General features: G+C 48.5%; 2 protein-coding genes across 2 annotated transcripts in view; both read left to right on the top strand.

The window, feature by feature from the left end:
* Positions 1-2,676: 2,676 nt before the first annotated feature.
* LOC147111284 (uncharacterized) lies at positions 2,677-22,070 on the top strand. Its single transcript, XM_086002038.1, has 3 exons — positions 2,677-3,164; positions 16,332-16,590; positions 17,607-22,070. The coding sequence occupies exons 1-3, from the start codon at positions 3,069-3,071 to the stop codon at positions 18,146-18,148; spliced, it is 897 nt and encodes a 298-aa protein (XP_085858164.1). The 5' UTR covers positions 2,677-3,068; the 3' UTR covers positions 18,149-22,070.
* Positions 19,190-26,987, top strand: part of tlr9 (toll-like receptor 9) — a 71,710-nt gene continuing 63,912 nt past the window's right edge. Inside the window, exon 1 of the mRNA XM_086000008.1 lies at positions 19,190-19,207. Within this exon, the coding sequence (XP_085856134.1) occupies positions 19,190-19,207 (18 nt within the window). The remainder of the gene's footprint in view (positions 19,208-26,987) is intronic.

Here is a 26,987-nt window from a genome sequence, read left to right as displayed (position 1 = left end):
CGGGGCGCGCAAAGGGCATTGCACGAGGATGTGACGTCATTTTCTGCGCGCGCAGCCGGGTGGGCGCTAAACTTTGCGCCGGCGCTAAGGGTCAACTTAATTTGGGGCGAGGCGCAAACTGCGCTGCGCCCGGGCGCTACACGCATAGCGCCCGAAATTCACTTCTCTTAAGGCGCTAACTGCTGGCGCAACCAACTGAATTTCTAGGCCGAAATGTTTTTTTAATTTTGTTTTAGAAAAAATGCATTTTCTTGCCATCTAGCCTATGTTTGAAGAGCTTGTTGAAGTAACGTTGCTTATTAACCATAGCATTTAACTGGATGTGGCGGCACTTCGTTCACAAGTCCAGACTTTGCACCTTGAAACGAATCCAGACATAGGATTAAGATTCCAATTAAAGCAATGCCGTGGATGCTAATCGAACCTAAATAAATAAAGATGATTTTTTTTTTTGCACTTTTATCGTGCGATATGACTGCAAATATAATTTACACATGAAGCGAGCTTTAATATTTCCCACATTATGCGACTAATGTTTAGTCAAAAATCCACCAGACATTTTAAGCTTAAGTATGGTTTATAGAAAAAGCTGAGAACGCGCAGAAAGCCAGGGCAGCATCAGTGGAGAGAGAAACAAGAGTTAACGTTTCAGGTCGGTGACCAAGGGTCACTGTGGAAATGGAAGCTAAGTAAGAAAACTGAAATAAAATGGAGTCACCATGTGTAAGGGATAATGGATAAATAATGCAGAGGTTCAGGGATGTTCTGAAACAGAGGGCTCATAGGTAACCTCGTCAGACACGAGTGAGGTCACTACAGACGCCAGTAGTAGTCAATTAGAGAAAATGGATGAAGTAAGACGTAAACTAATCAAGGAGATGAGACAGGATGTGGAATAGGGTAAACTAATCATCAGGGCGCAGGAATAAAGGAACAAATGTGTAACCAAAGAGATGGGACAGATTATAGGATAGTATAAACCAGGGGGGAAAACCCCAGATAGAGAGCGACAACCTGGGAGCGAGAACCTGGCAGCAAGAGACCTAGGAGCAACACTCGACAACAGGGACCTGGGGACAAAACCCTACGTAGAGGTTTGGACAGAGATTGACCACCTCGGACCAAATCAGGGTAATATCTATATACGTTGTGAGTCTTATATTTTTGGAATTGTACTTTAAACTGCGAACGGTGTTTGTTAAGCATTTATTAAAGATAAATCTTTGTACGCGAAATCTGTTGCCTGCGTGTTTGTTCAGACCAAACTTACATTTGAACCCTAAAAGGAAAATTGTGAACCTATTTGTTCGATCTTTCGAACATCTAGCGAATTCGGAGCAACAGTCACGGACCTGAAACGTTTAACTCTGTTTTCTCTCTCTCCACTGATGCTGCCTGACCTGCTGAGTATCTCCAGCATTTTCTGTTGTTGTTTCAGATTTCCGGCATCCGCAGTATTTTGCTATTGTATGATTTATAGATCTATTCTGGTGTCTGTAACTTTCACTATGATGCAATGACAGAGGGATTTTAGGATTTGTCAACAAAGTATGATTTTTCTAACCTGCCTACAACGATTATTACATTTACATAAAGAAACATTATAAATATGATGGGAATAGAGATCGCCTTCACTGCAATACATACAAATAAATGACTTAATCTTGTACTAAGTGCAAAGGGTTAAAGAGGATATGTGCTGAATCGCGACAGTAACTGAAAGTACATTGTTGACATCTGTGTCATACTTGACACTGCATGTGGTGAACATTTTTAATGACTGTCATGTGACATGATGTCATTTATGCTGTTAAAAAAGAACAACTTGACCCAATCAAAGGACCCGGCAAGATCCGCCCAATGAGATTTAAAAGTTGGGCCAATTTATGTTCGGCACGAGCATTTTTCCAGCTTTGCCCATTCTTCCTAGACCTTTACATGGACCACCTTCCAACGTGACCTCTTTGTGAGTTCATTGAGATGTTTACTGAATTACTCAGCATCTTTCGTCATTTTGGAATGTGCCTTCCCTTAGATTACCATAACCCAGTCTTTTTGAGAGCCAGTAGTTTGGAGTCGTTCCAATGCTGGAACATTCTCATTCATTTTTCTTTGAAGAAGATGTGACGATTGAAGATTGACTTTCGATTTTTTTCTTTTTTTTAAAAAAAAACCCCACACAAATTGCCAGATCAGGGAGAGAGGGTAGCCCCCGTATAAAAAAAAACCCCCAACAGTTATAGACAGGAAAATAACGACCCTAAAATTAGATGGAATTTCTTGCAAATGGTTAATGTTTTGAAAGGCGTCTTCAGGGTAAGACCCCCCCGTTTTAAAAATGAGAGTCACAATGGCATGAGACTCCCTCGGAAAAATAATCCTGCTGCGATCATTCCCCCCTTTAAAAGGGGTTTGACGATGAGATTCTCAGCTTTAAGAAAGAAAAAAATATTTCTGGCACCGCGTAAGGCCTTTTTGAATCACAAATGAAAGTCTGGCAGTCGAGTCCTGCGCTGGGTTTAGTTCATCCTGTAGGGTTTTCAGATACTGGCACACACTTTAACAGTACAGTCCAACTTACTGAAGACAAAGTTCCCTACTAGTGCGGTTTCTCTTTTCGCAAATGGCAGCCAGGTTATTGCTGGGGGGGGGGTTTGTGGGGGGGGGGAGGCGGGGGGGGAAGGAAGAAAGAAGTCCACATTTGCACAAGAAGCTGATTTTGGCATGGGTTTGCAAGATTAGTAATACGGGACTTGATGGAGGAAGCTGTTCGGTGAGATTCCAAAATCTCTGGTGCACATCTGGGGAAGTTGCTGCTGTTTCAGAGTCACTGCTACTTCACGTACAGCTTGAGGTTGAAAGTTGTTTGTTTTTTGCTGGAAGGGGTGTTGGCGGTACGGGGAAGCAAAGACTCGTGTGACTGCCAGCATAACTTGCAGTGATATCAGTACTGAGTCATTCTTAATAAGTTCCAACTACCAGAACCAAATGCCTCGATATAAATACGGGGCAGACTGATGCCAGGACTCAGTGAGAGCGTTGAAACGTATTCAGGCTGTTAAAAAAAAATGGGAACTTCTTGGATCAAGCACCTTAGGCAGGAGTTCACCCTGGAAAAGCGTTCTCTGAAGGTCAGAGATCCACAATTAATACTTCAGTCGCAGGTAGGACAGAAGTTATATTTCTGTAGTTTTAGCAGTAAGCAGCTCAAGATGTGGAGATTATGACTGTTTCCAATATTTTGCAAATCTTTTCACCTACAAAAAGGAGACCAGGGGAGCTGTAGAGTTTGGAATTGACCAGCCTTCACGCCGGTAACAGAACAGGGACACACTGTATTTTTCAAAGGATTTTATGGGCATGAAAAACTGCCTCATTTTAAGGCAAGTTCATCCATTCACCCCACCAACCCCTTGCCTCCCCCCCCCCACTACCCTTTCTTGGGTCTCTGCAACATGCAGCACCCCAACCGGAGATGGAGCGATGGGGGAGCTGTTTCTGAACCTCCATAAATGCCCTGCCAAAGCCATTCGCGAAGACGTAGCAGGATCCCGGGATGCCCTTTCCCTCTGATTTTTCTTTGATGCTCTGTGCAGAATCACCTGGCCTTCACACCAACAGAGTAACTGAGATTCAGGACGTAATGGGGGGTTAAATTGGATAACCCCCAAAAACAATCGCAGGGGGTCGCGACCCACAAGGCGTTGCAGGAAACACATTAAATGGGTGCTCCCTGCTGCTTCACACGTTTCCAGTGTGCAGCCAGCGCTACCTGCACTTTTCATTGGCCGCATGCATCAGCGGCGGGGATTGGGTGGCCGGGGGGGGGGCCTGATATCATGAGTGGCTAGTGCTGGTTAAAGGCAGCCTGTACCTCTTAAAGGGGAGGTGCATCGTGGCTGGAAGTGGTTTCAAAAACTGAATTTGTGCTGTGATACTTTGAGAACTGGCTGAACAGACAAGAGAGCGAACACCAAGGTTTTCTGACAATGCACTGAACGCCTGGTGCAAGATGTGGAGAGAAGGAGAGACATAGGGCCTGATTTTGTGGCTTGTGTGGGAAATGGTCGGGTTTCCCCGAATGTGGGGTTTCTGACACACAAAAAAATGTCAGCCAGCTCCATGCAATTTTCCCTCAAGTGGCCAATTAATTCCCAGCATGTGGGCAGCCTTGCTAATTGTCCATTTCTAGTCAGAAAGCCCCACAGTATGATGTCATAATTCGTGGTGCTTTCAAGGTCCATAGCAAGCACTGCATCCTATGAAGGCTTCCAAACGAACCATACAGGATGGCAGAGGAGCCTGCAGCAGCTGTGGCCAGTGCCAGGCCCCGAGCTGCCTCCAAATTCGACAAGGCTTCACTGCAGGCATTATTGGATGGGGTTAGGGCCCACAGGGAGGTCCTCTTCCCTAGGTCAGGGAGGAAGAGGCCTCCCACTGAGACCAATGCTGCATGGATGCAGGTGTCAGCAGATGCCAACTCGTTGGGAGTCACCAGAGGAACCTTGGCATTACATCTCTAACTCCTTCCTTTACTCCCCCACATCACCATACAGAGCCCCCATCCTCACTGTGGAGGAGGAAGAGGCTGTGCAGCCAGACTCCTCAGAGGAAGCTCCAACCTCTGAGGGTGCAGCGTCAGCAGAAGTAAGCGCACCCAGCACCAGCGCAGACACTCACACCTCGGGGGGACCTTCGAGACATAGAGTAGTGTTGTCACCTGGTGTTTCACAGCTCACAAGTGAGCCTCAGCAGATTCTAGAGACAGGGACAGCAGTGGAGAGTCCTCGTCAGGGGGCGCAGGACTCTGCCAGCTCAGCTCAGCTGCGCTGCATGTCGACCCTCTGCCTCTGGGTCCATCCGCAAGAGAAGAGGTGATGGATCTCCATGCACAGATGCAGGAGTCTCTAGCAGGTTTTGTCTCCAGTGGAGTGTGGAGCGAATGGAGGAGTCCATAGCGACCATGAGCAGAGCCTTTGTGGAGTCATTGGCGCATGAACGCATCACCATGGAAAGGTTGGCAACCTCCATGGAGGAGATAACTCGCTAGGGTATGGAAAACATGGTGAGTGCTCATAAGAGAATGACATCTCTTGAGGAGCGTTGGCCATCTATTGAACAGAGAAACCAAATCTTCATGGAAGTCCTTCTGAGTAGGACTGCCAGTGGAGAAACGGGTCCCCATGGCCCCCTAAAGCGCAGCAAGGTGCTCTCAAGCCACTTCCAAGCGCTGGCCCCTTCTGGCCTGTGCAGCTTCAGGTGAGTGAGCAGCAGCCTGGTGCTCCTGGTGCTCATCATGCTGTTCCTGGTTCTGCTGCTGCCGCCTCTGCTGCTGGAGATCCTCTAATGGCAAGAAGGGAAGGGAAAAAAGGCGTCCCATGCTTCTCGTAGATGCCTCCACTGAGGAAGCGCTGAGTGAGGGTGGCGAGAGGGGCTGCCCAGGAGATCGCATTGGAGAAGTGTGTGAGGCTCCAACCTTCCACAGCTGTGCCTAAGCCTTGAAGAAGTAGCCCCAAGACTTCAGCAACAAGGTCCTTCAACATACAAGTGCTGTCCCTTTAAATCGCAGCTTTTCCGAATGACCTGCAGCTGACAGCAAGCAAGCCGGCGAGCTTCACGCCAGGTTTCATCAGCGGGGTTCCCCGCAGGCGTGTTTGATGTGGGGAAAGCCCCAAAATCGCATCGGCCCCTGAAAATCAACTTAAACAAGGTAATAATTGCTTATTAGTGGTCCGACGGCCAGTCCCGCCAGCGGCGGGCGGGACTGATTCAGGTCGCGGGGAAACGGCGGTCCGAAAGTCGGACGGGGCGGGGAATCAGGCGGGGGGGGTTGCGACCCGCTTTTTCGGCGATTTTCGGCCCCCAGCCGCCTGGAAAGCCGCCCGACGGCTGGCAGAAAATCGGGGCCATAGAAACATAGAAGATAGGAGCAGGAGTAGGCCATTCGGCACCTCGAGCCTGCTCCGCCATTTAATGAGATCATGGCTGATCATCCAAATTCAGTACCCTGTCCCTGCTTTCTCCCCATATCCCTTGATCCCTTTAGCCTTAAGAAATATATCTAACTCCTTCTTGAATATATTTAATGAATTGGCCTCAACTGCCTTCTGTGGTAGAGAATTCCACAGGTTCACCACTCTCTGGGTGAAGAAATTCCTCCTCATCTCAGTCCTAAATGGCTTACCCCTTATCTTTCACAGAATCACAGAATCACAGAAACCCCACAGTGCAGATAGAGGCCATTTCGGCCCATCGAGCCTGCACCGACACATATCCCACCCGATCCCCATAACCCCTACACCAACACATATCCCACCCTATCCCCGTAACCCCACGTATTTAATCCCCCTAACACTAAGGGTCAATTTATCATAGCCAATCAACCTAACCTGCACATCTTTGGACTGTGGGAGGAAACCAGAGCACCCGGAGTAAACCCACGCAAACACGGGGAGAATGTGCAAACTCCACACAGAGAGTCGCCCGAGGCCGGATTCGAACCCGGGTCCCTGGCGCTGTGAGGCAACAGTGCTAACCACTGTGACCCCTGGTTCTGGACTCCCCCGCCATCGGGAACACCCTTCCTGCATCTAGTCTGTCTGGTCCTGTTAGAATTTTATAAGTTTCAATGAGATCCCCTCTCATTCTTCTAAACTCTGGCAAATATAAGCCGAATCAACCCAATCTCTCATCCTGTACCCGCAAGGGGGACAGGAGGCACTCCAGACTTATGCTCAAGAGGCAATGGCAAGAAGTAGCAGCAGAGGTCAATGGCAGGAGTGTTGCTCGAAGAACATGGATGCAGTGCAGGAAGAACATACGAACATACGAATTAGGAACAGGAGTAGGCCACTCGGCCCCTTGAGCCTGCTCCGCCATTCAATAAGATCATGGCTGATCTGATTACTCCACATTCCCGCCTACCCTCAATAACCTTTCACCCCCTTGCTTATCAAGAATCTATCTATCTCTGCCTTAAAAATATTCAAAGACTCTGCTTCCACCGCCCTCTGAGGAAGAGAGTTCCAAAGACTCACGACCCTCTGAGAGAAAAAAAATTCTCCTCATCTCTGTCTTAAATGGGCGACCCCTTCTTTTTAAACAGTGACACGAAGATTAATGATCTGACATGAGTTGTCAAGGTGAGTGAGTTCATCTTCAAATGGTATATCCTACCAACTGCACCACTAGCATCACCCACTGCAAGTAACATTCACATCATTCACCAGGCAATGACTATCTCCAGCAAGAGAACATCTAACCACCGCCCCTTGACATTCAACGGCATTACCATCGCCGAATCGCCCAACATCAACATCCTTGAGGTCACCATTGACCAGAAACTTAACTGGACCAGCCACGTAAATACTGTGGCTACAAGAGCAGGTCAGAGGCTGGGTATTCTGCGGCGAGTGTCTCACCACCTGACTCCCTAAAGCCTTTCCACCATCTACAAGGCATAAGTCAGGAGTGTGATGGAATACTCTCCACTTGCCTGGATGAGCGCAGCTCCAACAACAATCAAGAAGCTCGACACCATCTAGGACAAAGCAGCCCACTTGATTGACATCCCATCCATCAACTTAAACATTCACTCCCTCTATCACCGGCGCACCGTGGCTGCAGTGTGTACCATCTACAAGATGCACTGCAGCAACTCGTCAAGGCATCTTCGACAGCACCTCCCAAACCCACAACCTCTACCACCTGGAAGGACAAGGTGCATGGGAACACCATCACCTTCAAGTTCCCCTGCAATTCACATAACATCCTTGGCAATATATTGTTGTTCCTTCATCGTCACTGGGTCAAAATCCTGGAACTCCCTCCCTAACAGCACTGTGGGAGTACCTTCACCACACGGACTGCAGCGTTTCAAGAAGGCGGCTCACCACCACCTTCTCAAGGGCAATTAGGGATGGGCAATAAATGCTGGCCTTGCCAGCGACACCCACATCCCAGGAACGAATAAGAAAATAATTTTCTACAACCCCATCATCCATCTATCAACAATTACTATCAATCAGTGCTCGACCCTACAATTCATGTGCTTTACCTCCCCCTCACACACTTAGCACTGTTGCAAGCCTTATACCCACAACACACAGGGCAGGATTTTCATTGGGCCGCGGGGGCGGGATTGGAGGCATGTGGGGGGTTAAAATCCCAAACCCATCCCGCCCCAACCCACCTCCATGCCAGTTTCAAAGGAGGCGGGTACCCACCCCGCACTGGGACCCGCCTCCCCGAGGGAGGAAGGGGATTAGTGCTAATTAACTGCCTGTTAACAGGTAGTCAACAGGCAGTTTTTAGCCTAATCCCTATTTTCATTCCTGAAGTGTGGGATTCCCGACGGCTCCAAACCACGCCAAGTTAGCGAGGCGGGCCGTCGGGCTGAAGGGCTTGGAGAGGTCAAGATGTCCGGTGTTCAGGTGAGTGATGGGTGCATGAGTGCAGAGGTAAGTGTGTCTAAAGTGTTTAAAGAAGTTTTACTTACCTTTACAGCCTTCCTTCCTTCAGGTCTCTGGAGTCCATTATCTCACCGGCACAGAAAGCAGAATGGCTGCAATCTGTCAAAAATTGCAACATTCAGCTTTCTGTTCCGGAGAGATCTCTAAGTCATCCTGAGAGGAAGGAATGAACTTGGAGTACAGATTGTCAGTGTTTGATAGCTTCAAACAGCTGTGAAACGCTGATATTTCATCTGTCAAAAGGTCTTGACAGATGAAATATCAAACTGTGACATCACCTGTTGCTGGGTGGCCCTTAATTAGCCTGCTGAGCCCACTGGGCGGGCTCAACAAGGTCAATCAAGTCAAAATCGCGTGGGTTGGCTACAACTCGATGGAGGCGGGACTACAACCCCGAAAGTTGTAGTCCCGCCTCCTACCCGCCTCCTCAGTGAAAATCCAGCCCACTGTTTGCACACAGTGGCAGCTATTCAACCATGACAGCCGCATCACCCAAACATATTGCAGGATAATCACTGACAAACTTCCCTCTTTCGTCCAGGAAAAGGAAGCAGCAAGAAAGAACTGCAGGTTTTAAACCCCAAGGAGGAGATAGTGCTGGCCATCATGGGAAGGGGCATCGATGAAGCCATGGCCACTGGCGTGGCTGGAGGGATCGACGATGAGGTTATCTGCATACCGAATGCTCCTTCTCTTTTCTCACCTCTCCCTCATCCCTCAATCTCTCCTGACTGAGAGGCTGCAGCGGGTGTAAAGCATGCACTTCTTACTTTCACCTCTCCCCTCACCAACCAACGTTCCCTATAAGCTGCGCGGACACACAGCTCTCTGCCGGTCCTGTGCAGCCCGGGACTGGCTTTTTCAGTGTAAAGTGTCAATGGGTCGTGCAGCCCCAACGTTGAACACAACCCTTGTCCCTTTTTCCATTTCAGGTACCCAAGAACTGGAACCTTCCCAGTCAGAGGAGGAAGGGAAAGGAGACAGTGAAGATGAAGAGACACCATCACTCAATCTTACACTCACAGCCACCAGCTCAGAGACTGACAACTGCGCGTATTTTAGAATCAAAGAATCACAGAAATTTACGGCACAGAAGGAGGCCATTCGGCCCATCGTGTCTGCGCCAGTTGAAAAAGAGCTATCCAGCCTAATCCCACTTTCCAGCTCTTGGTCCGTAGCCCTGTAGGTTACGGCACCTCAAGTGTATATCCAAGTACTTTGTAAATGTGATGAGGGTTTCTGCCTCTACCACCCTTTCAGGCAGTGAGTTCCAGACCCCCACCGCCCTCTGGGTGAAAAAAGTTCTCCTCAACTCCCCCCTAATTCTTCTACCCATTACTTTAAATCTATTTTAGAGGCTAGGATAGAGTAGAGACGTGCACATGGTGAGACACCGGGCACAAGTGCACAGGAGCCAGGGCGGGGGTGGAAAAGGACAGCGCTGGTGCCAGCCCGCCGGAGGGCGAGGTCACACACTAGTTCTGCTGCAGAGGAGTCAGGTGAGGGCTCCGATGGGCCAGGCTGCAGAAGAAGGCCGAGGGGCGTACATAGCCAAACGCTTGGTGCACTGGCCGGAAAGCCCTGCGCACAGTGTCAAGCAGCATTGAGGAGTCCCGCACCAACTATGCACAGGGCTATGCCCATCCTTCCCAACATGGAACGGGTGGTCACCTCCATCAGCACACCGATGGAACCCACCTTGATGCAGCGGCTGATAACACAGCTTCTATTGCAGCACGTAGGTCTTCCATCAAAGGTCCGAGTGCTGCAGTGGACGCTCAGACTGATGCCACCGTGGTTCTGGTGACCAGAGCTCAAAAGACATCTCATGCATTGGTCCTCGCTGAAACTGAGGTAAGAGAGTTGCACACTGATTTTGCATCATCGGCTCGCTGTTCTGAATGATGCCGGCAGTTAAGAACATAAGGACATAAGAAATAGGAGCAGGAGTCGGCCATACGGACCCTCGAGCCTGCTCCGTTATTCAATAAGATCATGGCTGATCTTCTACCTCATCTCCACTTTCCTGCACTAGCCCCATATCCCTTGATTCCCTTAATATCCCCAAAATCTATCGATCTCTACATCAGGCACACGCGGGCAAATCTCTTTACCAAGGCGGCATCAGTCGCACTTCCCGTCGGAAGTGTGGACGCATCTCAAACTCCATTTTCGAGTCTTATGTGGTCACATAGCGCCTAAAGAATGGCCGCTACACGGCCCAACCTGCGGTAACTTGCAATGGAGACCCTTAAACCCACAATTCCATGGCTGAGTAGGCTTGTGATGCTCAGTATCGGTAGTGTAGTGGTTATGTTACTGGACTAATAATCCATAGAGGCCGGGACTAGCAATCCAGTAGAGCACAAGTTCAAGTCCAACCATGGCAGATTTTATAAAATAATAAGCTGGAAATAAAAAGCTGGGATCGGTAAAAGTGACCATGACAGCTGTCGGGTTGTGGCAAAAACCCAACTGGTTCACTAATGTCCTGTAGGGAAGGAAACCTCCAGTCCTCACCTGCTCTGACCCTTTGGTGACTCCAGCCCCTCACCAATGTGGTCGACTCTTCACTAACCATGAAGTGGCCTAGCAAGCTACACAGTTGTATCAAGCCGCGACACACCACCACTGTCTCAGGGCAACTAGGGATGGGCAATAAATGCGGCCTCGCCACCGTTGCCCACATCCCGAGACTGAATATATATATATACTAGCTGGGGGGGCCCCGGCGTTGCCAGGGCTGTTTTGGGCCGGGCGGTTTAAATCGAGTCCCAGGCTTTGGGGCCTGTCTGTCTGTCCCTGTGTGAATCTGCTGCCGGGCAACGTTTTAAATCGAGTCCCAGGCTTTGGGGCCTGTCTCTGTGTCCCTTTGTGAATCTGCTGCCGGGCAACATTTCTACCTTTTAATAGCTTCAAAGATGAAAGTGAAAGTACTTATAAAACGTTTTTGGTAAATGTGATGTTATTTTTAAAAGAGATACTAACTTTTTAGAAGCTGGATTAGCAGATTTTGAGCTGGAAGTAGTGAAGCAATGGCTGCCCGATGCCTGAGTTGAAAAGCATTAGTCTCACCCACAGACGCAGTGATTGGCCAACCATCAGGCGACTGAACTGTAGGATTGGTCAATCGTGACGGCACAGGATTGGTCAACCTTGACGTCAGTCAATCAATGCTATTAGCAGATAATGAGTTTAATTTTGAAGGTTTTTTGCATAACGCGCGAACAATTTTAGTCCAACCGAAAAGTAAATATGCTTATGACGGTTTTGGAATCGTCAGCTTTCTTTCGACGTAACACACGTGTAGGTACGCTCTATAACTTTCGAGTTTATTCAAGACAGACAGACAGACGGAATGGCAGACAGAAGTATCCTTTTATATATATAGATATACACATTCTGGTACAGTACATTGCATTAACTGTAGTTTGTAGGACCTAGGTGACTGAAGGCATGGCTGTCAATGGTGGAGTGAATGGAAGGTAGAGACACAATAGCCAGAGTCAGGAGAATGGAGAATACAGTGGGAGGGAAAAGGTTACAGAGATAGGGAAGGGCAAGATTAAATCAATTTAAACACAAGAATAAGAATTTTTTAAATAACAACAGAAAATGCTGGAAAAACTCAGCAGGCCAGGCAGCATCCGTGGAGAGAGAAACAGAGTTAACGTTTCAGGTCTGGGACCCTTCATCAGAACTGGAAAAAGCTGGAGATGTAACAGATATTAAGCAGGCGCAGAGACAGGGGGGGGGGGGTGTTAGGAGGGGGGGAAGGAATTGAAAGAACACCCTGTACTTTTGTAAGAGGCAGGAAAGATAAAAGGGGGGCCAAACAAAAATTGTGGATAAAAAAAAGAAGAAAATATATATATCTAACAGGGGCCGAGGTTATAATCTGAAATTGTTGAACTCTATGTTGAGTCCAGAGGGCTGTAAAGTGCCTAATCGAAAGATGAGGTGCTGTTCCTCGAGCTTACGCTGAGCTTCCGTGGAACAATGCAAGAGGCCCCCTTTTTTTTTCTTCCCTCCCACATGGCAGCTGTCCTTCATTCTGCCAGCGTAATTCACACCCCATCTAGAGCCATCCTTTATTCCTATACCTGTCCTATTACCACCTCCGCTCGCCTTGAATATCTCTTAATGTCTCTCAATGTCTCTTAATCTCTCCTGCTTTCTATCCCATCACTGACCTTCCCTTTTGTTCTTTCATCCCCTCCCCCTTTTCCCAGCCCCTAAACCTGCTTTCCATTTCCTGCTTTTTTCCAGTTCTGCCGAAGGGTCATCGACCTGAAACGTTGACTCCGTTTCTCTCTCCACGGATGTTGCCTGTCCTGCTGAGTTTTTCCAGCGTTTTCTGTTGTTATTTCGGATTTCCAGCATCCGCAGTATTTTGCTATTGAATAAGAATTTTTAATTTGTGATGTTGGGGGGCCTGGGAGCCAATGTGGATCGGTGAAGACAGGAGCAAGAGACAGCCGTGCAGGTTAGGATAGGAGCTGCAGAGTCAAATCAAATCAAATCAAATCAGCTTTTATTGTCATTGTTAGTGCACAAGTGCAGTACAACGAAATGTAGGCTTGGATGTTAAGTTAAGTCTTGGATGAGCTGAAGTTTACAGAGGGCGGAGGATGGGAAGGCGGCCAGAAGATTGCTGAGGCTGGAGGTAACAAAGGCATGGATGGAGATCGGAGCAGCAGACGAGCTGAGGTAGGGGCAGAGGCGGGCAATGCGACGAAGGTGGAAGCAGGCAGTCTTTGTAATTGAGAGGATGCGGGTCAGAAACTCAGCTCAGGGTTGAACAAGATGAAGGAAGGTTTCCAAGTTTGAACCCCAATCTGTAATAAAAACAGAAAATTGCTGGGAAATACTCAGCCGGTCAGGGCAGCATCTGCGGAGAGAGAGAAACAGAGTTAACAGTTCAAGTCGATGACCTTTCGTCAGAACTGGAAAAAGTTGGAGATGCAACAGGTTTTAAGCAAGTGCAGAGGCAGGGAAAGAGGGGAAGGGGAGGAAAGATCTGTGATAGGCTGGAAGGCAGGAGATATTAAATGACAAAAGGGAGGATGGTGCAAGGTGAAAGGGTGAAGAAGGGTTTCGACCTGAAACGTTAACTCTGTTTCTCTCTCCGCGGATGTTGCCTGGCCTGCTGAGTGTTTCCAGCGTTTTCTGTCATTATTTCCGAAAGGGTGTGGTAATGGGACAAGTAAAGAAACAAAAGATGGGTCTAGAAGAGATGTAAATGGGAATAGCAGAATCATCAACAGCTGCCGTCTGTGTCACGCTAACTGATCTCAGTGGTGGTGACAGTGAGGGCTTTACAATTGGCTTCAGCACCTTTTAGCTGGAAAGAGGGAAATCAAAAGCAGCCAGAGTTCCCATTCCTGGTTACTGTCCAGTAGACTGTATTGGAATGTGTGTGTTTGTGTGTGGATGTCAGGTCAGGCCTGGCTCCGATGCCCCCACCATTGTTAAATAACCCACTGTCTAGGCTCACACACGAAATACAAGAAAGGAAATATAAACTGAAGGGTACAACCCTAAAGTGGGTGCAGGAACAGAGAGACCTGGGTGTATATGTGCACAAATCGTTGAAGGTGGCAGGGCAGGTTGAGAAAGCAGTTAAAAAAGCATACGGGATCCTGGACTTCATAAATAGAGGCATAGGGTTCGAATTTCATCGGGCCGTTGAGGCGGGATTGGAGGTGTGTGGGGGGGTTAAAATCACGAAATCGGGGGGGCATGAACCCATCCCGCCCCCAACCCGCCTCCATGCCCGTTTCCCAGGAAGCGGGTATCCGACCTGTGCTGGGAGCCGCCTCCCTGAGGCAGAAAGGGGATTAGTGCCAATTAACTGCCTGTTAACAGGTAGTTAACAGGCAGTTTTTAGCCTAATCCCTATTTTTATCCCTGAAGTGTGCGATTCCCGACGGCTCCAAACCACGCCAAGTTAGCGAGGTGGACCGTCGGGCTGAAGGACTTGGAGGGTTCGAGATGTCCGGTGTTCAGGTGAGTGATGGGTGCATGAGTGCAGAGGTAAGTGTGTTTGGTGTGTGTAAAGTGTTTAAATACGTTTTACTTACCTTTACTTACTAATGCAGGCTTCCTTCCTTCAGGTCTCGGGAGTCCCTCATCTCACCAGCACAGAAAGCAGAATGGCCGCGAGCTGTCAAAAGCTGCAGCCTTTGCTTTCTGTTCTGGAGAGATCTCTAAATCAGCCTGAGAGGAAGGAATTAACTTAGAGTACAGATTGTCAGTGTTTGACAGCTTCAAACAGCTGTCAAACGCTGATATTTCATCTGTCAAAAGCTCTTGACAGATGAAATGTCAATCTGTGACGTCACCTGTTGCCGGGTGGCTCTTAATTGGCCCACTGGGCCCGCTGGGCGGTCTCAACAAGGTCAATCAGGGGAAAATCGAGTGGGTTGGCCACAACTCGAAGGAGGCGGGACTACAACCCCAAAAGTGGGAGTCCCGCCTCCTACACACCTCCATTGATAAAATCCAGCCCATAGAGTACAAAAGCAAGGAAGTTATGATGAACCTTTATCAACACTGGTTCGGTCTCAACTGGAGTATTGTGTCCAATTCTGGGCACCACACTTTAGGAAGGATGTGAAGGCCTTAGCGAGGGTGCAGAGGAGATTTACTAGAATGATTCCAGGGATGAGGGGCTTCAGTTACGTGGATCGACTGGAGAAGCTGGGGTTGTTCTCCTTAGAGCAGAGAAGGTTGAGAGGAGATTTCATAGAGGTGCTCAAAATCATGAGGGGTCTGGACAGAGTAGATAGAGAGAAACTGTTCCCATTGGCAGAAGGGTCAAGAACCAGAGGACACAGATTTAAGGTGATTGGCAGAAGAACCAAAGGCGACGTAAGAAAAAACTTTTTTACTCAGCAAGTGGTTAGGATCTGGAATGCACGGCCTGAAAGGATGGTGGAGGCAGATTCAATCATGGCTTTCAAAAGGGAGTTGGCTAAGTACCTGAGGGGAAAAAATTTGCGGGGCTACGGGGAAAGGGCGGGGGAGTGGGACTAGCTGAAGTGCTCTTGCAGAGAGCCGGCGCGGGCTCAACGGGCCGAATGGCCTCCTTCTGCGCTGTAACCAGTCTATGATTCTATGACTCTAAGAAATGCAACTTGGGCGAGGTACCCTATGGGTGCCAGGCAGCCTGGAACCGTACCCCATTGTGAGTCCGGCACCCGGCTACCGACCATAGAGCACATATACCAGAAACGCTGTCTACGGAGGTCACGGTCCATCATCAAAGACCCTACCCACCCCAGCCACAGTCTGTTCGCCCTCCTGCTATCTGGGAGACGCTACAGATGCATTCGCACCCGTACGACCAGATTTAGGAACAGCTTCTTTCCCAGGGCTGTCATCCTACTGAACTCCACAAATAAACTCTAAAGCCTGCACATCTGCCAATGCACTTTATTATGGTTATGTTTATGTTAATGTATTACAAGCCAAATGTATGTTGAATGTTTAAATGTCTTAATCCAAATGTACACTCTCGGGAGCCGCAAGCCTACATTTCGTTGTACTGCACTTGTGCACTAACAATGACAATAAAAGTTGATTTGATTTGATTTAGAAGAAAGAAAATTGAGAGATAAAAGTTACTGGGGGTAAATTTAACTTTCGCGGGGGTGGGGGGCAGAAAACGGACGGTTGCCGATGAGATGCCTATTATACACCCTGACCGATTCTCCTTTTCATTATCGCCACTATTTAGCGGTGGCTGTACAATTATAACCCAGATTGTGAGGAGTCACCTTACTGAGGCCACAAGTCCACCTGCTGGAGAAGCTCTTGGCCCACCTCGACTGAATGCTTTTCTTTTCCCCTTTTCAGTGGAGGCCCCACCCAGCTGTCTGGTTGTTTTATCGATTCTTCGTGGCCGCATACACCCTGATCTGGTGCGTCAGTAGTGGAGTTCAGACCAACAACCTCAAATGGCTCATCTTCCTGACACACCTGACCTACACCGCCCTAACCATTTACTTCAACCTGGCGTTGGTAAATTTGATTTGCTACATGGCACTTGGACAGAAGAAGCCAACACAGAACATCGGGGCAGCCTCTTTGGAGGAGGTGTCGAGCTCCAGCCCAGGTAAGACAATGATTCCTGTGTAAATGTTGAAGCTATTTTTGGTGCAGGTTTCAACAATTATTATTTTATGTTTTCTCCCCGTCCCCTCTTGCTTGGTTCCACTCTTACCTGTCCCAATATATCCAGCATGTCTCCCTCTCAATGGTTGTTCCTCCAGAAATTACCTTATATATCTATAACATAAATGAAAATAAAATACATTCCAGACAACAAAAATATTACAATGTTCCCTTTTCACAGACCAACCCCACCTTCTCACCACATCACTTCTCTTCAGAAACACACCTAATTGTCTCTTAAATCTGTTTAGATTGGCTGCTTCAATGACCTTTCCTGATAACTTATTCAACAACTCAACAACCGGCATTTAAGAGGAAGCTCGATAGGTACATAAGGGAGAAAGGATTGGAAGGATATGTTGATGGGGTGAGATGAAGAGGGGTGGGAGGAGGCTCGTGTGGAGCATCAACACCGGCACGGACCTGTTGGGCCGAATTGCCTGTTTCTGTGTTGTAAACTCTATGTAAGTCTATGTTCCGTTTCACACAGCCGGCAATGTGCCAGTTTTGAAATCACAGGAATCTAATAGTTAACAGACGATTAATGGGACACCAATACCTCATTTCTGTCTCTGTCTCTGTCTGTCTGTCACTCTCTTTCTCTCTGCCTGCCTGTCTCTAACTCTGTCTCTCTCTCTGTCTGTCTGTCACTCTCTCTCTGCCTGCCTGTCTCTAACTCTGTCTCTGTCTCTGTCTGTCTGTCACTCTCTCTCTGCCTGTCTCTAACTCTGTCTCTCTCTGTCTGTTTGTCTCTCTCTCTTTGCCGATCATCAGCCTTCCTTGTTTCTCCTTGATATACATACAGGTCATTAGTTCCTTTTAAGCATAGGAATGATGCGTAAATGTGGCACATAGTTGAAATTGAAAGAATGATGTGATTCCCATCTCTTAGCAAATATTAAACAGCTGTTGAGGATGTATTTTTTAATAATACCACTACGTTTTCTTTTTCAAAAGCACTTCCAGAAATTGAAGGCCGGACCCCTTCTCTGAAGCTGCACACAGAATTCTACGCACCCCCTTCAGTGCTGTATCCCACCATCTGCATACAGTGGGCCCTGCAGAACCTAACCTGTGTGGTCTCCCTTTTTGTCACAGTTGCCTTCTGGAGCTTTGACTATATCCCAGGGGAAGGCACCCTTAACTCCATTAACATCAATATGCACGTGATGAACTCGGTGCTTGTACTGCTGGAGCTGGGCGTGACTGCAGCTCCCATTCACCTCGCCCATTTCGTGTACGTCCTGGCCTACTCTCTGGCGTTCATCCTCTTCAGTGTGGTCTACTGGGTCGCCGGGGGCACCGGCCTCAAGGGGGAGGTGTTCATCTACAGGATACTGAACTACGAGGAGAACCCGGGCGCTGCCACGGGCTGCGTCATCGGTAGCATCTGTGTCCTGATGCCACTCCTCCAATTCCTGGTGTGGAACCTCCACTTTCTCAGACGTCAGCTGTATCTCAAGCTGGACTGGAAGGACGGTGATGCGCCGCACTGTTAAGCGGGCCACGGATTTTCCTCTCTTCGCTGCAGGAAAAGTCCAAAAATAAGATGGCAACGAACCTGATGTAAGAAAACTACCAGGCACTTGGTCTAAGCGTTAAACAAAGCTTTAATCAACTGTTTTACAACATGGAGGTCTAGTTGTGTTCTTCACTAGTTCCTGTTAAAGAATGCCCTGAGCAAGCTGGGCCCGTGCCCGAGTATTTATACTCTCCCTGGACAGCGCCACCAGCAGGCCACCCAGTATTATTTCATAAGTCATTTCCACATAAATGACAAGATTCATGTCAGAACCTGAAAAGGAAAGCAGTGTAACTAAGTCAATGGGGCAGAATCATATTTTTTTTTGTGGGGGGGGGGCTCCCATCATGAGTTCTTTTCTTCTACATCATTAGGTTACCCACTTTGCCATCCCTCCAACTGAAAGAAAGAAAGACTTGCATTTATATAGTGCCTTTCATAACCACCAGACATCTCAAAGCACTTTACAGCCAATTAAGTACTTTTTGAAGTGGAGTCACTTTTGTAATGTGGGAAATGCAGCAGCCAAGTTGCACACAGCAAGCTCCCACAGACAGCAATGTGCTAATGACCAGATAATCTGGTTTTTTTTTATTATGTTGGCTGAGGAGTCAATATTGGCCCAGGACACTGGGGAGACCTCCCCTGCTCTTCTTTGAAACAGTGCCCATGGGATCTTTTACATCCACCCGAGAGGGCAGACGGGGGCCTCAGTTTAACAACTTACCCGAAAGACGGCACCTCCGACAATGCAGCACTCCCTCGGCACTGCACTGGAGTGTCAGCCTAGCTTTGTGTGCTCAAGTTCCTGGAGTGGGACTTGAACCCACAACTTTCTGACTCAGAGGCAAGGGTGCTACCCACAGAGCCACAGCTGAAACACAATTGAACATGCACAAAGGCACACTAAAGCTCCGCCCACACGATTCGGTGCCACAGTCGGTACCAAAGAGAGACCCAAGAAGCTGTAGCGCTGAGCTGGCTACAAGCCAGATAATAGGTTCCCTGCAAGTCAACAATGGCATTCATGGAGATGGTAAGTGAAGCCCAACCCCACTTCTGCCACCCACTCCCCCCCCACCCCCTCTTGCAACATTAAGACTTGCATTTATAGACTCAATAAAGTTGACCATAAAGCTAACAAGTTTGTCAGAAGGGGAGCAGCTGCCAAGAGACAGTCTGCCACTCAGAGACGTGGCACCATTGGGGAGCTGGAGCATGTTCTGGTTTTGGAGAAATGTTTCACAACCAGCTAGGGAAGCCCTTTCCCCCTCCCCCCCCACCCCCCCACCCGAGAGACCCATTCACCAAGAAATGACCTGTTGCCGAGAAGCTACTACCAGACACTGATAGACACATTGCCATTGCAAGACACTCCACAACCAAGAGACACTTAGCCACTGGCAGACTCTGCCATGGCAAGCTATTCACACACTGAAACACACTACAACTAAATTATGCTGGACATTGCCAACTGGATAATGTTGTGGGGTGGCAGATGAACATGTAAGGGGAGGGAAAGCACCTCAAAAAGAAAAGAAATGGAATATAAAAATTGCAGTTTGTTCCTATTAATATCTATGTACATAGAGTAACATAGAAGATAGGAGCAGGAGTAGGCCATTCAGCCCCTCGAGCCTGCTCCGCCATTTAATGAGATCATGGCTGATCATCCAAATTCAGTACCCTGTCCCTGCCTTCTCCCCATATCCCTTGATCCCTTTAGCTTTAAGAAATATATCTAACTCCTTCTTGAATATATTTAATAAGTTGGCTTCAACTGCCTTCTGTGGTAGAGAATTCCACAGGTTCACCACTCTCTGGGTCAAGAAATTCCTCCTCATTTCTGTCCTAAATGGCATACCCTTTATCCTTAGACTGTGACCCCTGGTTCTGGACTCCCCCGACCATCGGGAACATCCTTCCTGCATCTAGTCTGTCCAGTCCTGTCAGAATTTTATGGGCTAAAAATTGAGTAGCACCCCAGAAAAATTAGCGCCCCCGCGCCGGAAATTGAGTAGTTACGCCCCAAGAGGGAAGCGGGGCACTACTGGGAGCGCCCCACATCCCTCTTGGGACGCTGTGAGTGAATATCGTGGCACTACGTGCCGCGGTATTGCAGGCCTTCCTCCTCTTCTTAAAGGGGAGGGGCCTTGTGCAGCGCGATCTGGGGCCCAGCTGGGCCCCCGGGGATCGGGAGTGCAGGCAAAAGAGGCCGGCACTCAAGAGAAGTGCCGGGCTCTTGGAGCGCAGCCAGCACTCCGCGGGGGGGGGGGGCGGTTCAGGAGGCCGGGGACGGGAGCGCAGGCAGGTGCTGGCAGGCGGCCAGCAACAAAAATGGCCGTCCCGCACCTCGCCTTTAAATTGTGCCTCCCCGGCCGCAGGTACGCCACCCTGACCCTGTCGGACATAGCGTCCGGCGGTAAATCAGGGGGCGCTCCCGAAGATCGCGGCCGGGGCGTGAGCGGGGCGCTGCGCACACCAATTACGTCATCGCCAGCGGCGCAGCGCTACCGGTTAGCGCCACCACTAACCTCCCGCTGAATTTTGCGGGAGGCGTGGGCAGTGCCGCGCCCAGGCGCTAGTTGGTTTGCGCCCCACTTAGCGCCCTCTTAAGGCGCTAACGGGTGGCGCAACCAACTGAATTTTCCCCCTATATGTTTCAATGAGATCCCCTCTCATTCTTCTAAACTCTAGCGAATATAAGTCTAATTGACCCAATCTCTCTTCATATGTCATTCCTGCCATCCTAGGTATCAGTCTGGTGAATCTTCGCTGCACTCCCTCCATGTCAAGAACATCCATATAGTTTACATAGCTGCATCTAGTCCAAGTACCTAGAGAGACCATGCTGCCCAATATACATGTTTGGTCCATATACTCGTAAGGCATATCAAAGTGTATAAAATATCGGGACCATAAACACATGGGTCCGTAATCCTGGACTAAGTGCCAGGACACACCAGCTGGGGGCTTCCCCCAGTGACCCGAGGTCAGGGGGCTGGTCCCTCATCCGCATATCACTGGTGGGTGCCCAGGCCGCTACGGGTGCGCCTCGGGCACCCGAAATACCAGGGAGTGAGTTGAAAATGCCCGCCGCTCTTACAGGTAACCAGCGCCCGTGGAACTGTATCCCAGCAGGTCGCAACTGGGGTGGTGGGGCCGCAAAGAATTGGGGGACTGAAACACTCTTGCAGCAGAGTTGAAAGAAACAACAGGATTGCGAGATAGAAAGAGGCTCTAGCGGAGAGAGGCAATCAGCCCTCATATAATGCGCTTGTTCACTGTATTCTGTCCAGGAGCCTCCCCAGCTCTAGGGGCAATATTGGTGCACAAATCTGGTTCATATACCTTTCAGTATATATTACACTGTGTCTATATACAATCACGTACTCAACCATATTCACAGTCATGCATATCATGTCATAGATCTGTGTGACGTCCATGTATCCTGTACTGTACATTGTATTCTCCTACCACTACCCCGTGTGGGTACTTCATAATACATATCACATCATCCAGCCCGTGTGGTTTGTAATGTACAAGTGATTGCCTCTGTTATACCACATACGAGTGTAGAATTTACTGTCGATGATATTCATGTATGGCCAGTCAGCACATTACCCTACCCTTTATTTCAGCAGAGGTGCTCGCCATTGAAAATTTAAAAAAGAAAAGACTTGTATTTCTATAGCGCCTTTCACAACCGCAGGACATCCCAAAGCGCTTTACAGCCAATGAAGTACTTTTGAAGTGTAGTCACTGTTGTAATGTGGGAATCGGATAATGCCTGCATTTCAAATGCCATATGAGCGCATTAAGTGTTTGTACATTAATATCGCCAACAGGCACTTCTATCACTTATGTTCTGTTGCATTAATAAAATATACTGGAATCCTTTTAATGAAAGAACTCGCATTTCTATAGCGCCTTTCATAACCGCAGGACGTCCCAAAGCGCTTCACAGCCAGTGACTACATTTTGAAGTGTAGTCACTGTTGTGAGGTGGGAAAACGCGGCAGCCAATTTGCGCACAGCAAGCTCCCACAAACTGCAATGAGATATCGGCCAGATAATCTGTTTTTAGCGATGCAGCCGGAGGGATGAATATTGGCCCCAGGACACCGGGAAGAACTCCCCTTGCTTTTCTTCGAAATAGCGGCATGGGGATCTTTAACGTCCACCTGAGAGAGCCGGCAGGGCCTCGGTTTAACGTCTCATCTGAAAGACGGCACCTCCGACAGTGCAGCTTAAGTGAATCAAAATGCACATCAGCCATCATGAATAGCACATTTACAGGGGCAACGGTGCACGCCAATAATTCTGTCTGGGCCATTAGCATCACTCACCAATGCTATATACACATAGAAACCTAGAAACATAGAAGATAGGAGCAGGAGTAGGCCATTCGGCCCCTCGAGCCTGCTCCGCCATTCAATGAGATCATGGCTGATCATCCAAACTCAGTACCCGGTCCCTGCCTTCTCCCCATATCCCTTGATCCCTTTAGCCTTAAGAAATATATCTAACTCCTTCTTGAATATATTTAATGAATTGGCCTCAACTGCCTTCTGTGGTAGAGAATTCCACAGGTTCCCCACTCTCTGGGTGAAGAAATTCCTCCTCCTCTCAGTCCTAAATGGCTTACCCCTCATCCTTAGACTGTGACCCCTGGTTCTGGACTCCCCCGCCATCGGGAACATCCTTCCTGCATCTCGTCTGTCTAGTCCTGTTAGAATTTTATACGTTTCAATGAGATCCCCTCTCATTCTTCTAAACTCTAGCGAATATAAGCCTAATCGACCCAATCTCTCCTACAAAGGTCTTTAACATGTAAAGGGGTGAATTTCTATGTGTGGTTTTCCCAATGGCCTGCTGCAACTGCGGCAGAAGAGCTGAGAAGCCCAGGAAAATAATGTAAGCGTAAATCGAGCTCTTTTTCCAAGGTTTACGAACAAACAGAGATGATGGGCAGGAAAAGACCATCTGCTCCATCAAGCCTGCCCCTATCTGCCCCCCTCTCCCCACCCCCCACACCTGCTGATGTAAAAAGACTACTGAGCACTTGGTTTGAGTATAAAACAAGGCTTTAATCAACTGTTTCACAACCATGAGATTCTAGTTACATCACTAGTTCCTGGTTATAGAAACATCCTGAGCAAGCTGGGCCCACGCCCGAGTATTTATACTCCTTGGACGGCGCCACCAGCTGGCCGTCCAGTGTTACTTCATGAGTCATGATAAGATTCATGACTCCTCCCACAGCCATGTCATTTCCTGAAAGAGGCTTAAAAACACAAGAAAAAAAAACAGGGCTGGAAAACTCCTCCCCACCCCCCTGAGCTGATCAAAAGCAGTCCAGGAGACCACATCAACCAAGCTTGGGTCAACAGTAACACCACTTACTTTTTATAATAAAAACAGAAAATGCTGGAGATACTCAGCAGGTCAGGCAGCATCTGTGAACAGAGAAACAGAGTTAACGGTTCAGGTCGATGACCTTGCGTCTGAACTTTTTATAGCCCAGCTCTAATTTGACGGCGTGCAGAGAGTCAGCATGCTCCACTTCATGGAAACACAAGTTGCCATGGCTCTTGCGGCAAAGCTACGGTGGCTGAGCAGGAGGATGTCTGCGTAAATTCCACCCCACACTGTAGCGTACGGCAAGTGATGGCAAAGGCACCATACTTACATAGGATTACATAGGATCTACGGCACAGGAACAGGCCATTCGGCCCAACCAGTCCATGCCGGAGTTTATGCTCCACTCGATCTTCCTCCCATCTTTCCTCATAGAGTTATAATGGCACTGAAGGAGGCCATTCGGCCCATCAAATCCATGCCAGCTCTCTGTAGAGCAATCCAGTCAGTCCCATTCCCCCGCTCTATCCCCGTAGCCCTGCAAGTTTATTTCCCTCAAGTGCCTATCCAGTCTCCCCTTGAAAACATTGAGTGTCTCCGCTTCCACCACTTCCGTCGGCAGCGAGTTCCAGGCCCTCACCACTCGCTGCGTAAAAAGGTTTTTCCTCACATCCCCCCTGTATCTCTTGCCCAAAACCTTAAATCTGTGTCCCCTAGTCCTTGAACCATCAACTAGTGGGAACAGCCTTTCCCCGTCTAGCCTATCCAAACCCGCCATAATCTTGTACACCTCTATCAAATCACCCCTCAACCTCCTTTGCTCGAATGAAAACAAATCCAGCTTCTCCAACCTGTCCTTGTAGCTAAGATCCCCCATCCCCGGAACCATTCTGGTAAATCTCTGCACCCTTTCAAGGGCCTTCACATCCTTCCTAAAGTGTGGTGACCAGAACTGGACGCAATACTCCAGTTGTGACCTAACCAGCGCTTTATAAAGGTTCAGCATAACTTCTCTACTTTTGTACTCAATACCTCTATTTATGAAGCCCAAGATCCCAAGATGCTTTGTTAACCACTCTCTCAATATGTCCCGCCACCTTCAGGGACATATGTCTATCAAACTCTATCAGTATAACCCTCTATTCCCTTTTCCCTCATATGTTTGTCCAGTCTCCCCTTAAATGTATCTATACTGTTCGCTTCAACCACTCCCTGTGGCAGCGAGTTCCACATTCTCGCCACTCTCTGGGTAAAGAAGTTTCTTCTGAATTCCCTATTTGATTTCTTGGTGACTATCTTATATTGATGGCCTCTAGTTATGCTCTTCCCCACAAGTGGAAACACTCTCTCTGTATCCACTCTATCAAAACCTTTCATAATTTTAAAGACCTCTATTAGGTCACCCCTCAACCTTCTTTTTCCAAGAAAAAAGAGACCCAGCCTGTTCATCCTTTCCTGATATGTAAACCCTCGCATTATATCATCCTTGTAAATCTTCTCTGCACCCTCTCCAGTGCCTCTATATCCTTTTATTGGCAACCAGAGCTGTACACAGTGTGGTCTAACCAAGGTCCAATACAGGTTTAGCATAACTTCCCTACATTTCACTTCTATACCTCTGGAAATAAACCCGAGTGCTAGGCTTGCCTTTTTTATGGCCTTGCTAATCAGTAACGCAACTTTTAGTGATTTGTGTATTTGTATTCCGAGATCCCTTTGTTCCTCTGCCCCACCTAGACTCGCACCCTACCAGTGATAAGTTTTATTTTATTCGTTTATGGGATTTGGGTGTCGCTGGCAAGGCCAGCATTTATTGCCCATCCCTAATTGCCCTTGAGAGGGTGGCGGTGAGCCGCCTTCTTGAACCGCTGCAGTCCGTGTGGTGAAGGTGCTCCCACAGTGCTGTTAGAGAGGGAGTTCCAGGATTTTGACCCGGCGACGATGAAGGAACAGCGATATACTTCCAAGTCAGGTTGGTGTGTGATTTGGAGGGGAACTTGGAGGTGGTGGTGTTCCCATGCGCCTGCTGCCCTTGTCCTTCAAGGTGGTAGAGGTCGTGGGTTTGGAAGGTGCTGCCGAAGAAGCCTTGGCGAGTTGCTGCAGTGCATCTTATTGCTGGTACACACTGCAGCCACGGTACGCCGGTATTGGAGGGAGTGAATGTTTAAGGTGGTAGATGGGGTGCCAATCAAGCGGGCTGCTTTGTCCTGGCTGGTGTCGAGTTTCTTGAGTGTTGTTGGAGCTGCACTCATCCAGGCAAGTGAAGAGTATTCCATCACACTCCTGACTTGTGCCTTGTAGATGGTAAAAAGTCTTTAGGGAATCAGGAGGTGAGACACTCACCACAGAATACCCAGCCTCTGACCTGCTCTTGTTGTCACAGTATTTATGTGGCTGGTCCAGTTAAGTTTCTGGTCAATGGTGACCCCCAGGATGTTGATGGTGGGGGATTCGGCGATGGTAATGCCGTTGAATGTCATGGGGTGGTGGTTAGACTCTCGCTTATTGGAGATAGTCATTGCCTGGCACTTGTGTGGCGCGAATGTTACCTGCCACTTATCAGCACAAGCCTGAACGTTGTCCAGGTCTTGTTGCATGCGGGCATGGACTGCTTCATTATCTGAGGAGTTGCGAATGGCACTGAACACTGTGCAGTCATCAGTGAACATCCCCACTTCTGACCTTATGATGGAGGGAAGGTCATTGATGAAGCAGTTGAAGATGGTTGGGCCTAGGACACTGCCCTGAGGAAGTCCTGCAGCAATGTCCTGGGGCTGTGATGATAGACCTTCAATCACCACAACCATCTCCCTTTGTGTTAGGTATGACTCCAGCCAGTAGAGAGTTTTCCCCCCCGATTCCCATTGACTTCAGTTTTACTAGGGCTCCTTGATGCCACACTTGGTCAAATGCTGCCTTGATGTCAAGGGCAGTCACTCTCACCTCATCTCTGGAATTCAGCTCCTTTGTCCATGTTTGGACCAAGGCTGTAATGAGGTTGGGAGCTGAGTGGTCTTGGTGGAACCCAAACTGGGCATCAGTGAGCAGGTTATTGCTGAGTAAGTGCCACTTGCTAGCACTGTCGATGACACCTTCCATCACTTTGCCGATGATTGAGAGTAGACTGACGGAGCGGTAATTGTTCGGATTGGATTTGTTCTGTTTTTTGTGGACAGGACATACCTGGGCAATTTTCCACATTGTCGGATAGATACCAGTGTTGTGGCTGTACTGGAACAGCTTGGCTAGAGGCGCAGCTAGTTCTAGAGCACAAGTCTTCAGCACGATAGCCGGGATGTTGTCGGGGCCCATAGCCTTTGCTGTATCCAGTACGCTGAGCCATTTCTTGATATCACGTGGAGTGAATCGAATTGGCTGAAGATTGGCTTCTGTGATGGTGGGGACCTCAGGAGGAGGCCGATGTGGATCATAAGAACATAAGAAATAGGAGCAGG

This window comes from Somniosus microcephalus, chromosome 11 (genome assembly GCF_052327205.1).
Source record: "Somniosus microcephalus isolate GS21.2 chromosome 11, FLI_Smic_1.0, whole genome shotgun sequence".
Classification (NCBI taxonomy): domain Eukaryota; kingdom Metazoa; phylum Chordata; class Chondrichthyes; order Squaliformes; family Somniosidae; genus Somniosus; species Somniosus microcephalus.
Note: the sequence above shows the minus strand (reverse complement) of the source record. Positions and strands in the feature narration are given on the sequence as shown.

What these genes read in the sequence shown, in the direction of transcription:
- LOC147111284 (XM_086002038.1), top strand. Translation starts at nt 3,069, where the DNA reads ATGGGAACTTCTTGGATCAAGCACCTTAGGCAGGAGTTCACCCTGGAA. An exon ending in AATTAATACTTCAGTCGCAG is followed by an intron (nt 3,165 to 16,331) that starts GTAGGACAGAAG and finishes TCCCCTTTTCAG; the next exon opens with TGGAGGCCCCACCCAGCTGT. An exon ending in GGTGTCGAGCTCCAGCCCAG is followed by an intron (nt 16,591 to 17,606) that starts GTAAGACAATGA and finishes CTTTTTCAAAAG; the next exon opens with CACTTCCAGAAATTGAAGGC.